Source organism: Populus alba, chromosome 16 (assembly GCF_005239225.2).
Source record: "Populus alba chromosome 16, ASM523922v2, whole genome shotgun sequence".
NCBI classification, from domain to species: Eukaryota; Viridiplantae; Streptophyta; class Magnoliopsida; order Malpighiales; family Salicaceae; genus Populus; species Populus alba.
This window is the reverse complement of record NC_133299.1, coordinates 13,676,841-13,690,857: the sequence shown is the minus strand read 5'-3', so window position 1 is coordinate 13,690,857 and position 14,017 is coordinate 13,676,841. Positions and strand designations below refer to the sequence as shown.

At 30.3% G+C, this 14,017-nt stretch overlaps 2 protein-coding genes across 2 annotated transcripts; both read right to left on the bottom strand.

Moving 5' to 3' along the window:
• Positions 1 to 4,217: 4,217 nt before the first annotated feature.
• Positions 4,218 to 5,230, bottom strand: LOC118037527 (uncharacterized). The gene has a single exon (XM_035043516.2). The coding sequence runs from the start codon at positions 4,551 to 4,553 to the stop codon at positions 4,218 to 4,220; it is 336 nt and encodes a 111-aa protein (XP_034899407.1). The 5' UTR covers positions 4,554 to 5,230.
• A 130-nt stretch (positions 5,231 to 5,360) lies between these two features.
• On the bottom strand, positions 5,361 to 9,896 carry LOC118037526 (diaminopimelate epimerase, chloroplastic). The gene is made up of 6 exons (XM_035043515.2): positions 9,529 to 9,896; positions 8,959 to 9,438; positions 8,755 to 8,839; positions 6,340 to 6,399; positions 6,077 to 6,150; positions 5,361 to 5,858 (listed from the first exon to the last, which is right to left on the bottom strand). Exons 1-6 carry the CDS (start codon positions 9,802 to 9,804, stop codon positions 5,727 to 5,729), a joined length of 1,107 nt encoding a protein of 368 aa, XP_034899406.1. The 5' UTR covers positions 9,805 to 9,896; the 3' UTR covers positions 5,361 to 5,726.
• Positions 9,897 to 14,017: the final 4,121 nt, after the last annotated feature.

Sequence of the window (14,017 nt, the reverse complement as noted above, 5' to 3'; positions counted from 1 at the left end):
CCTGTGGCATTCCTGATGAAATCGTCCCTAGACTCCTAGTAAACGATTGGCCGCCCTAGGATGAGAGCGAAATTTTCATAAACGTAAAACAACATTATGCAAGTGGCTAGATTTTTTTTAACATGATCATTAATTAAACCTAATCCAACAATTCAAATTTAAAAACCCACGACTCATTGTAAAATCATGTAAAAATTATATGAATATAAATATTTGATTTAATGAGTTTTAAAAAATTAACTAAAAACATTTGACAAACATGCAAAAAATTAATTTAAATGATCAATAAACTATGATCTGATTTTTAAAAAGTATTTTTTAAATATTAAAATATTAGATTGATTTAAATTAACTTAAGTTTATCCACCAAAACTGTAATCTTAGTTATGAATTTCTCTAGGTTCAATAATATTTTTTTAATTTAATTATTTGATAACAAAATACAAATATCAATTCAAAATCAACTAAATATTAAAAAGATAAAATTAAAAAATATTTTAAAAATCTAATTTTAAGAATAAAATTATAAATAATATATATATATAATAAAAAAAAAAACAAGGTTTGTCATGCAAGCTTAGATGACCCAACATTTTATGCCATGAAAACAATTCTAGATACTTAGAGCGTGTTTGGGAGTATGGTTGTTGTTGCTTTTCAAAATGTTTTTCACTTAGAAAAGAATGTCAATAATATTTTTTTTATTTTTTAAAAATTATTTTTGAGATCAGCACATCAAAATGATTTGAAAATATCAAAAACATATTAATTCAAAGCAAAAAAAAAAAATTCAAATTTTTTCGGAAATGCTTTTAAAAAGCACTCCCAAACACCCTCTTAGATTTGAGGCATGCACGCGCACCTAGACCATAATTTTTTTTTGAGTGAATGATCTTTTATTATTATTTTTTAAAATCTAATTACATCTAATTAAATTATAAAATGATTCAATTAAAAGAAATAAAAGTTTAAAAACAAAACAAAACAAAAAAAATAAGTGATTCATTATAATAAAGCATCTAGGGTTATATCCCATAATTTTTTAGTTTATAGGTAATATGTTTTAATTTAATTTTTTAATTGAGGAAATTATTTTACTTTAGACAATAAATTTTTTTTTTTTTTGTATTTTGGTATTTGTTTTTATTTTATTGTTGATTATTAATTAATTATTTTTCAAAAATTGGGGTCAAATTAATTGCAATGTGCCTTTAGATTTTAGATCAAATATGTATTTAAAATTATGCTATTATTTCTAAAATAAAATTAAGAATCTATTCTTAAAGTATATTGATTTAATTTTTTTAAAAAAAAAAGAGACATTAATCATTTTTCTTTAAAAAATATTCCATAAATTAAAAATTGCCTATCTTTTAACAAAAAGTAAATTCCTAAAGAAGGAAAAGGAAAACATTGATTGAATAAGAAATTCCCAAAAAGGGATAAATTTTAAATAGTAGGGGTAAAATAATTGGAAATATATGTTTAGTTTAAATCCTAAAGCACATGATAAATATTTATTTCCCGTAAGAATGTATGGAAAACAAAAAAAAATGATTAGTTTTCCATATTCTCAACACAACCGAATAACGAAAACTTACATATTAAATTATTATTTAAAAAAAAAAAAAAAAAACAATTGTGTCTATAAGATCCGGGCTTGCACTCATGGGTCTGAGAACTAGCCCGTATGCACATGGGCTATTTCCTTCTCCTCCTGTTTCTGCATCTAGGGATTAAACCTTGATATTAATTAGTGAGGCTGGAAACTGAAATAAGGGTGCGTTTGTTTAATCTTAATTTTTTTATTTGTAGTGTAAAAAATTACAGTTAGGTGTTTAGTAATATACCAAACTATGTTTTATACTGTGAGATCTATCAAAAAATTGAGTTTGAAATACAGTTTTTGTGAAGCAGTTGTTACATGCTTTTTTAACTGAATTTCATAAAATTCTGTTTGTTTTTATATTTTAAAAATATTTTTTAAAAAATTTAATTTTTTTTATTTTTTCTTTACTTCAATTTTTGTTTATATTTTCAGATTATTTTGATGCCCTGATATTAAAATTAATTTTTAAAAAATAATAATAAAAAAAATTTAACCACAATCACAAAAACAACCTCAAAAACAAATATTTTTTAAGTGCCGAATTGTGAAATATATTAAAAAGTTTCTTCAAAAAAATACCATAAAAAACTTATTAATGGCGCAAATACTATATGAATTGAGAAATGATGGACAAGGAAAATGAATTCTGGTGAATAATAAATTGTGTGCGAGTTCCATGGTGAAGATTTTTTTGGGTCTTGAGTCGAAAAAATTAATTTCCATTTTAGTTATTCATCTTTTTATTCTTTTATTTAGTTTTTATTCTCTCTTTTTTTGTACCATTTTCAAAGGGGTAAAATAAATTCATAGCCCCTTAAGCTTTTCAAATTGGTCCATGGCCCCTCGTTGTAATTCTAGTCATTCGAAAAATTGAGTTAGGTTTTTTATCAATTTTGTTTTTTTCAAAAACATCTAATAAATATTTTTATTATATCAATCAACTAATTTTTTAATTCAAAATATTCAAAATAAGTCCAAAAACACAAAATCAATATGGAAAAAAAATCCCTCAACCCCAATCTCTATTTTTATAAGTAAAATAAAGATTTAAAAACACTTTAATAAAACTTTTATCGTCGAATGAAATACCTTAATGATAACTTTTTTTTTTCTAGTAATTTTTTTTTAAAACTCAAATAATAAAAAATAAATAAAATAATTTTTTAACTTAATCAAAATTTTTCAAAAAACTTCGAGATTTGTCACATATTTTTATTATGTTTTACATTATGGTTATCTTTTTATTTTATTTTATCTTTTTATTATAATTTAAAACTAACATCAAGATTTGCCACATATTTTTTTTATGTTTTACATTATGGTTATATTTTTTAAAATTTTATCTTTTATTATAATTTAAAACTTCATCAGATAGAATTATATCATAAAAGAATTTAATAAAAAAAAAATTTGACGAACTATTTCCGACCATAAATTCATAAATTATTGATGAGATTTTTTTTAACAGGTTATTTCTATCCGTAGATTTATATCCGTAGATTTACCGGTAAGATCCTGAAGAAAAGGATACAAGAAGATATATTGCTCTACTTCATACATTTCAAGGTCTTGATCAAGAAAGGAAAAGAAACGACTAGCCTGTAGAGAGGAACTGCTGCATTAGACGACCCAAGAAAGGAATCTTGAAAGACTTTGGACAGAAAAATGTCTCTGAGCTTCTTTTCACCATTAAAACCTGTAGCCAGCTTGACCAAATCAGTCTCTAGAGATGTTACCCTCATCACCAACCTTGATGCCTTCTCTGAAGAAGCTAAAATTGGGAGCCTTCTTCAATATGATGCTTCCCCTCTTCAACTTTTATCATAGAATCCTTGTGGAACAGCTGGGAATGAACAAGAATGAAGTTCTGGTAGATTCCAATGTTCAGTCCTGTTATTAAATCTGGACCCCGACAGGTCTAATTGGCAATCAATTCAAAACCTGACACGAGTTGAATTTCATTTCAAATCATTTGGAATATTAATTCAACTAAACTCGAGTGACCTGAGAGAATCAACTCTGCAGAGAAAAAAAAAACTAGAACATATCATTTTGGACTCGGATTTACCCAACAATCTTGTGACCTATGCCCTAAACAGGGTTAAACTGCAGACTGGTCTAACAATTATGTTTTCTAGAGGAATATTAAATGCAAAAATATGGATGATTCTAATAGTATTCAACATACTAGCATTTGCTGCTGCGCACTCCATTGCAATGTCCACTGCCAATTTCTGGAACCCAGTAACAGTAACTCGCTTGCCTCTTACAAAATCATGAGCACTTTCATTATCCATGTTGGCATAGTCCACATCATGGATCACCTTGCCATCAAATACTTCCGGTCCCTTGTCAGGAGGAGATTCAGGAATCTTTGGAACATCACTGAATCGACCGATGCAAAGGATCACAAAGGCCACTTTGTATACCTGTTTTTTCAATAACCTTGAGTAGGACAGCAGGATTTCAGAGACCATGTATTTCTATCAGACTAATGCCAAGGGGATCTGAAACATTTTAACATTTTTTGCACATCCGATGTCCAGAAATCTAAGTTTTGTTGAAACGTGCTGGTTAAATCACAAAATTGAATCCCATAGAGCTGTTTTCATGGAATTTTCCAGCCATTAACCCCTTCTTTGATCAAAGCATATTCACCGCCAAACTCTTCTTCTTTTCCAGAGAAACCTTCAGGAAGACGCTTCACATGAGGTGGTATGTTAACCACTACCCAATGTGGCCAAGGCACATTAGGGCCATCAGGGTCTGATATATCCAAGTCCTGCACCACAAGAGCTGGGCTCTTGGTTCCTTCTGGCACGTTGTACCATTCAACTGGTGGAGATAAGTTCTTTTTTGCACCTTGACCTTCTCCTGTGTACTTCCTTGGTAACCTTCCTTCATTATCTATCTCAGGTGATACCAGCCTGAATTCATCAGCCATCACTAATTACTACCACAAGCTTAGCTTTGATAGGTTCTCCACCCTCATTTGAAACTGGTCTGTGAAGATGATTCATATAGAGTTCTGGCTTTTAAGGTTGTATGGGTGCAGGACACGCGGTGGAAGAAATTTCGAGGTATCAAGAGAAGGTGCACGAAGAATAGATGGGTGCAGACACATGGAAGCACGCGTGGAGAAAGAAGGGTTTTAGACGATCTATACTAAAATGTTGTATGATTAGTTGAAGTAATTTGCTTAAGCTAAAGAAATTGATTACATTATGGAGATGGGTTATACGATGCACAATCAGATAGAAGACCATACAAACCCTTGTTAGAAATGAAACCAGCAAGGTATTAGCCTGACCTCCTAGAAGAACTGGAAGAAGGATAGATAAAAGTAGAGAGATTGCATGGAAGAGATTGAGTTTATTCTCTCTTTGACAATAAAGACAAGGACCCGAAGAAGAACCCGAAAAATCCCACGAATGCTTCCTTAATTGTATACCTCATGGTTTCAATTTAGATGGATCTTCCATTTTACACGTTCCATCATTCCCTTTGTCCGTCCCTCTTGACAAGCATAGCCCTGGTTAGTAATAGAACTTCAAGATTAGTCATTTGAGGCCAGTTAAAAGCCTAGAAAGGGATAAAAGAAACATAATCATGTTTCATGGACCCGAGTATGCTCTAATTGGGGAAGAAATACAACGAAAATTGACCAGAGTTAGAAGTGGAGAGACAGAAAACACATGCAGAGCATCATAATGGCGATGGATCATTAGACGAGCAAAACACAGATAGAACATTGCAGCTCAAACACGATGTTGAATATTAATGTGAAATGGTATCCAGGAAATAAGTCCATAACACAGTGATTTCACATAAACAGGGTCAGGGACAGCTCTCGTCTCAAAGCATAACAGCCACTGAAATAGTTTGCCATGGACCTTCAGAATGAGGATCAACCGGGGGATTATATATCTTCAGGCCCCTTAAGCTGCTGGTACAATTGGCTTCTTCTTTGTGATGAAACACTCTAGCTATAAAACTTAACTTCGAATGACTCGATACCAGTTAGTGAGACACAGGGAAACACAAACGTTATTGTAGCAGTTTTAGGATTAATGACTAGTGTTTATGCGAAGTTTCAGGTAAGAGAATAAATCAATCTTCATTCTAAGAGATATCGTAGGGGTACTGATCCATCAAACACCATTTCAGCTGGGCCAGTCATGTACACATGGTTGTCTTCCTCCCTCCACTCAATCTCCAGTGGACCTCCAGGTAGATCAACCGTGCAATTCTGTTTAACAAGAACATTGGCAACTCGTGTGTGAGGAGAAAAAAAAAATACTGATCAGATATCTAATACAGAAAAAATAATCAAAATAGCTAGCATCCAGCAATAACTCTAGGAAAGCTCTGAGCTTGAAATAAATGAATCTTGTTTGGAAATAGAAGATGTTCAAAGACTAGCTAGATAATCTGAAGGCAAGTTTAAACTTTTAATCTGAAACTTACCCTCCCAGCACGTCCCTCTAGAACTGCCGCAACAACCGTTGCGCAGGCCCCAGTTCCACAGGCTAGTGTTGCTCCTACAATCCCAGGGCCATAATGTGAGTATTCCAGTCAAATAATCATAAAGGATTAGTAGATACAAAACAACATGGTAGCAACACGTGATTTATGAAATAGATGCAAAACCACTTGGTAGCAACACGTGATTTATGAACTATGACTGTAGAATACATGAATATATCCATTAATGTCCATGGCAAACTAACCTGCACCACGCTCCCATACACGCATTTTGAGATGTGAAGGGGAATAGACTTGCACAAACTCTGCAAATCATGTAAAAAATTAGATAAAAAGATGATAGAAATAAATTTTAGCAATAAGATCCAACAGCGAATGGTCAAAAGACAGCAGAGAAGTACTGATCACCAGATTTATGAAATGTTACTGCTTGAGAATGCAGGCACAAATATATCAATGCAGGCAAATTCACATGCTCACTCATGCATGCGATGGCAGAGAGCAGTATATGCATGCTAGAGCGGGTTTGAGATTATCAAAGTCCTCAAAGACAACTTTCAGAAACAACACAACTTCTGATTTGTTTTTATGTGTATTTTCACCTGTAAATCTTTTTCAAGTTGCAAATTGCAAAATATAAGAATTTAATAGATAAAAAAGGGATAGCTATCCTCACCATCCTATAGTTTCCTCAATTTTACACTTGGCGAAATTTATTGAAAACATGCTCGGTCAACAAAAAATCTCAAATCAATTGAAATGACCAAAATAACCCCATATATATTATATCTAAAAGAAAAACCTAAATGACACCCTAACCTTCTCTCTCTTAGATTTACGAATTCTTTCTCTTCATAATCAAAATTCTCTTTCTAAACCTAAATCGATTACAAAATCACAAATTATGTCATTTGTAGCCGACTATCTTGGAAAATTTCTTTTCTTTTGGAAACAAGTAGTCTCTTCTCATCACCAACTGCTGGAATATCTCTCTCTAGTGTTGGTCGTCTGGAACTCAGCAACAAAAAGGTATGTCTCAATTGTTTTTTTGAATCAAGACTTCGATAATCATTGTCAGCAGGTTTAGTTGTTAAATATTGTTATTTCATTAGAATATAGGTTTTATGACTCGATTTAACCATAAAAACCTAAATTTGTAACTGTTGAACTGTAGATCCCATTTCTAAAAAATCCTAAAAATTCAATTGTTATTGTTCAAACTTTGATATTCAGAATCCCAAATGGTAGCATTGTTTCCATTATGAGCTTGTCAATAAGTGGCTTGTCACTTAGTCAATTTGCCTACTCTGCAGAGCTTTTACTGGAGCTGACTCAGTTGTTTTATCTATCACAACAGAGTAAACAAAGAAACCCCAGTTTATATTTCTGTAGATTATGTCTGTAAATGAATTAGATTATAGCAATTAAATCACGAATGTTCTTGCAAAGCATTGCTCTGTTTGTCTCTAGAGTTATGAATATTTTTATGAGCACAAGAACCTTGTTGCAGATATGTAACAAGAAGGTGGATATAATTGATAAAAGAGAATGAGCCTTCTATAATCATTTTTCTCATAACCCAGCTATGAATTTCTCAATTTTATCCCTCTGAGGATTACAAGGGTTGTTGCAATGTGTATTGATTGCCATTTATTCTATGAATTCTCTCAAAGACTTAAATCTCTCCTTATAGGATTTAGGGCCAGGAATTCAATAACACTTTCTCAACATTTTTTAACAAATCAGAGCTGAAAATGAAATGCTAAATCAATTTCTACATCCTTTTCAGTTTTAAAAAAAAAAAAAAGATAAGAAAAAAATGTATACATCATTTTCAGCATTTCTAGCCAACATTAATGCTTTGCAAAAATTCTACAAATAACTGGTGTGCTACTGAACATAATTCCAGGACATGCCAACATTAATGTGGTTGATGTATTTTGGCAGCTGGGTTGAAGAATTTTTGATAGTTGAATTGAAGAATTATATCAGTGTTTTTATGGCTTGTGCTTATGTGTGTTTTGACGTAAGAATATTTGAATTTTTGGCAGTGGAATTGGTGGAGAAGAAATGAGTTTCTGTTGTGTGTTTTTTATGGAGAAGAAATGTGTGTATTTTTTGAAGAAGAAAAATGGGAGTTGAAATGTGGTCCAGCAAAAAAAAATTGCAACGATAACTTTCTTCGTTAATTTGATTAATTTGATGCACCGGGGTTCTTAAGTCTTCAAATGATATATAATGGAAAATTTGATACTTGGATTTTTTTATTGATTTTTTTTGGCGCCATGTAAAGTATTAAAAACATATAAAGTTCAGGATGTTTTCTGTAATTTTCGAACAAAGGGTAGAATTAAGTAAACTACAATATGATCAGGTAATTTTCCACACACAAAAAATCCCTAAAATTGCAGAACTTTAATCGATTTAAAATACACCAGACAGGAGATCATTCATAAATCATAAGAGGATACCAATTCAATGAAAGTGCCAAGATTTTAATCATTCAAAGGATGTATGAGATCAAAAACTTCAAACTTCAAATCAATATCCTATCAGGCACTCATTCCATAATCCAAAATTTAAGCAACATGAAAAAAAATTCAACATAATCAAGCTTTGGAAACTGTTATAATCCAAGACTTTTCACCACGAGTACTAACCAGTGTTTGTTCGTGCTGGGAACACCTCATGATGTTCGAACTTGGGACCAATTTGAGCCAAATTTAATGCATCAACCTGCAAATCCTGTCGTCACAAACAGAGGAACAAAAAGCATCAATAACTAACCAGCAAAGAACACCAATCATACCTTCCCAGTTAAGCCGTAACACTCAAATGCCAAAGTTCTAACCAGAAGTACATACCTGCCCTCCTTTGATACCGAAAGTGACACAATGAGGATTCCCCATACTAACACAAGTCACATTCCAAGTCACTCCATCCACAACCAATTCCGACTTAACAACAGCATCATTCTTATTCGCGGCCAATTTCGTCGGTACATCAGCTGCTTTAAGCACCGGCTCTCCCATATCAACCTTAACTTGCCCATCTTCTTGAATCTCAGGAACAATCAAGCCAGCACCAGTATGCACAGAAAAACTCAGCTTCTTAACATGTAAATTCTCTAGCTCAGCAATAAACCTTGCAAAACACCGCACCCCATTTCCACACATCTCCGGCTCACTCCCATCAGAATTAAATATCCTCATTGTATAATCAGTCCCATTAATCCCTGGCAATGCAAAAATCACCCCATCTGCCCCAATCCCAAAATTCCTATCACATAACTTCGCTGCTTGCTCTGGAGTTATCTTGGGTTCGCTAGAGTCCCTGTTATCAACCTGGCTCAAACAAACCAAGAAGCTTAAGAAACGCATAAAAAAGAAAAGAGAAGTTTCAATCTTTGGTTATGTTATGGAAAAGGGGATTACCAAAATGAAATCATTGCCGAGGCCGTGGTATTTGACAAAGTGAAGGTATCTGCTGCCTTCTCTTTGATCAAGAAAGGAGGTTTTTGATGAAGTTTTCTGGGTGGCTGCTGAATCGATGCTCGTTGAGGAAACTACCAGTGGCCGAAAGTTTGGGTTTTTGAGAGAGTTCAATCGAATAATAGGGAAAGAAGTGGAAGAGAGGAAGAGTTGGGAATGACGATTTGAGGGTTTTACAGAGAGGGATGTGGCGGCGGCGGCTGCAATGGCTTCGGCCATGGCTGCTGTGGTTTTGGAGGTTTTGGGTCGTTGGGGACAGAAGAGAAAAGAAGCGGTCACGACTCACGACTCTACGTGTGTCTGACGTTTCAATGTCTTTTTTAATTCTTTGATACGGAGGGAGGGCTCGAGAATTTTCTGCTTAATTAATTTGTTTGAAAAGGTGTTTTTAAAAAATTAATTTTTTTATTTTTTCGTTTTATATTAGAATTTTTGGGGCGTTTTTTAGATTATATTTTTATGTAAAAAATAATTTTTTAAAAAAATATATTATTTTGATGTATTTTCGAGTAAAAAATATTTAAAAAGAAATCACAACTATATCCTTAAATATTTTTTAAAAAAAATTATATTTTTACCTTTTAATAAAAAAAAATCAATAAACTGGTCTATGGTAAAAAAAAGTTTTTATACAAGACTCATGTTCATTTTATTCCATGATTGTGAGTGTCTTTGCAAATTTTTACAATTAGTTATCTTTAAAAACAAAACAAAAATAATTTTGGTCTAGGGGATTTTTCTGAAATTTTCTTTTATCATGCATGGTATAATTAATTCATTGTCTTTGCAACCAAAAGTTCTTAGGCTTAGTTTCATGGACATATTATTCATTTCACTTTTTTTTTTTTTTGCAATATTATGCAGTTTAAGTGGCAATTTGATAATTTAATTGATAAAAATATGAAAAAATTAAAAAGTTGATGGCCATTTAGTGGAGTGCGCCAACGAATAAGCAACCCAGTTATCTCCGAGCAGCATATATGGTGGCTCACTACGGATAAAAATAGGCTTCGTTGGTCTTTTCCGGTTCATCACAACAAGGCCTCCCTTCTTGGGTAGCCCCTGTACCTGAATTCCATCTAGTTTGGTGGCAGTTGGCTTCTTCTTTTTCTTTTTTTTTTCTTACTTGGTTTCCATGCCTTGTCATGATTTATTTACAGTAACCTTTTAATTTGTTTGTTTTAGGAATTTGTTTTATATTTTTTTAAATTATTATTATTATTTAATTAATTCATAGAATTGAAAAAAAAATGATTTCATCCTCCATCAATTTTTTTTATTTTATATTCATTTTTTTATGATTTCATCTTTATTTTTTATATTTACCTATTAGATTTTATTTTTATTTTTTTATTGTTATTTTTTTTACACTAACGAGTTTTTAAAATTAATATTTTATATTTCATTTTTCAACATTAAACAAAGCTTCTTGATTGGCAAAGATTTAAGACGTTATAAATTTTAGAAATTAACCCGGGTTTAGGAGATTTGTTTAGATTCACTTGTTTTTTTAACTCAAGTTTTTTCAATTTTCATCTTTTAATATTTGATTTAATTGGATATTGACTCTGTAATTTTATTTATCTTGCTTTATATAAGATTTTTTTTATTATTTAAAAAATGACCCAAGGTTTTTTTATTTGTCATTTTTGTTTGTTAGATTTAACTTCTTTAAAGAATTATTTTAAGTAATTGCTCAATATTTAAAAAAAAAACATATCATCCAGTAAGTCACCTAGTTATTTTACATTTTCTAAAAAGTCAGGAAAAAATATCCACCCTGCAGCTGAGGCAAAAATTAATTTTTTTTATTTTTTTTTTTAATATTTTTTTTTTTAGTTTCATACTTTAGCATGGGGGGGATTGGGTCAATTATTTTTATTTTTTTTATTATTTATATAGGATTTTTTATTAATTTAAAAATAATATCGGTATTTTAAGTCTTTTAATTTATCTTTTTGTGTTAAATTTTAATCATATTATTAAATCAACCTAACTTAATAGATTCAGTCAAATCAATAACCAGAGTCTCAAATTTTCCTTTCTTCTTTAAAAACATTGGCATTAAATGAGATTCAAATCATGAGTTTTGCGGATTAAACATGGTTGGCCCAAGTCGATTGAGTGTGTCCTTATCTTAATATTTTTTTTAAGAAAATATGTCATCTAATATATCATCAGCTTAATAATGTAATAGTGTTTCATCTATTATACATCAAATTTTTTACTTGCTGATATTTTTATATTTTTTCTAGGTTTTTAAAAAAATGATCTAACTTGCTGCTTAACACGAGTAAAAAAACTAAAAAAGATTCATAGAATTATTATAGATATAATAGACTTGTTACACTATGGATTGCAACAATGTAATTATGAATTTACTTTTCCCCAAATAAACTAGTTATTAAGAGTAATACGGTCTTTTAGTAAGGTTCATTAGTCATTATCACATATCGATCTTTTTGAAATTTTTAAAGCATAGTAAAATAATTAAATTACTTTTAAAAGTAAAACTTATTTAATTGATATCTATAGACTTTTTCATCTTTTCATTCTCGTTTTTTAGTTATAATCAAGTTAATTATAAAATAAACAAACATTTAAAAAAAAAAAAAACTAAAAGAGATGGGGATTCATTTGTAGACATTACTCATCATAGTGGATTGTAACAGTGTAATTATGAATTTAGCTTTCAAAAAATATCAATGGATTGGCTATTGGGGTGGTAACAAGGTTTTTTAACAAGGTGTATTAGTTATTGTCAGATTGATTGGGGACAACTTGGTTTTTTTAAAAATTTTAAAGTACAATAAAATGATAATATTACCTTTAAAAAAATGTTATTTTATTGGCATCCAAGTGTTTTTTTTTTTCTTTTCATGCTGATTTTGTAGTTATAATGAAGTTGATTGAGAGACAATTTTTTATTTCAATAAATATAAAATATAATTTAAAAAAAAAAAATAACACGTGTGACAACTTATAGCAACAAAAGATGACCTCCCTTTATGTTTTTGAATCGTCTCGGCAAACCCTCCTTTCCTAAGTAGCGTGTGTAGCTTACTAATCTCTGATTTGATGATAGCATCCTTCTTTTTTCTTTTTTTTCCCCTTTTTTTCTCTCACCTCCTTATATTTCATGCTTGACCCTTCAATTTTTCAAAGCAACCTTTTAATTTATATTTTTCTTCAAATTTGATGTATATTCTTTTGATTACCATTTATTTTATTTTGAAGTAATAAATAAAATTGGGATTTGTTTTAATTTCATCTTCCAGTTTTTTCGTCTTTGAAATTTGGTTTTCTTTTTTTTATTGTATTTTTTTATTTGAGCTAATTTTTAAAATAATATATATATTTTTTATTTTTTAAAATTTTTTTTAACATCCAACACATTAAGACAATTAAAAATTATAAAAAAATATTTTTAATAAAAAAAATAAAAAATTTTACACAGAGATTCCGAAACAACCTCTTAGTCTGCAATAATTTGAGAACAATATTGTTCCTATTCCTAGAGTCCAAACACTTACTCTGAAAGAAATAGATAGAGTGGAAAACTTCTCTGTGGAACGATCATCTATGATTATAGGGTTTAAAATCACCACTTCCTTACTTTTGAAGTTGTTATAAGTAATCTAAGAATTATTAGGTATTATAATAAAAGAGAGACCTGCCATAAGAATTATTTACGTATCTCAATTATTTTTTTTTTTTTTTATTTACGTATCTCAATTTTGTATGTGTGGACTGTGGAGTATTTTCATAAAAGGACCGAATAATTCTTTACCCGATTTGGACCATTCTTGACCACAAACTGTAACTCTGAGATGCAGTCGACAAACTATAACACTAAAATGGACTTTTAAATTGATGGGCTAACCCATCTTGTTGAGCTGGTGTAGAAAGTTAGTTAGGTGAGTATGGATTAGTTTTCAGCCTGGTCAGGTGGGTTCGGTCGATCATGGGCTTTGCCAATTTAAAGTTTCATAATGAAGATATTGTTTGAGATTATAAAAATAATTAATTTTTAAAATATTTTTTATTTTAAAATATATTAAAATAATGTGTGTGTGTTTTTTTTAAATCATAAAATAAATTAGTTTGAAATAAAATAAATTTCAAAAACGTTTTCTGAACTAAAAAAACACCTTAAAAACTAAACTTAAGGTGTAAGGTGACTTCTTTGTCTTCTTCTTCATTTCTCCTATTTTTTTCTTTTTTTTTAAAAAAAAAATTTCTTAATTTTTAATTTATCTTTATAAATTATTTTATTTTTTTTATATAAAATTATCATAATTTAAAATAAACATCCCGTAATAGTAAAAAAACCCAAAATTAATTTAAAGTTTTCATGACTTCATCAAACTAGATGTATTTTTTTATTAACTGCTCGGTTATTTATATGCTATCAATGGAAGACGGATAGTTT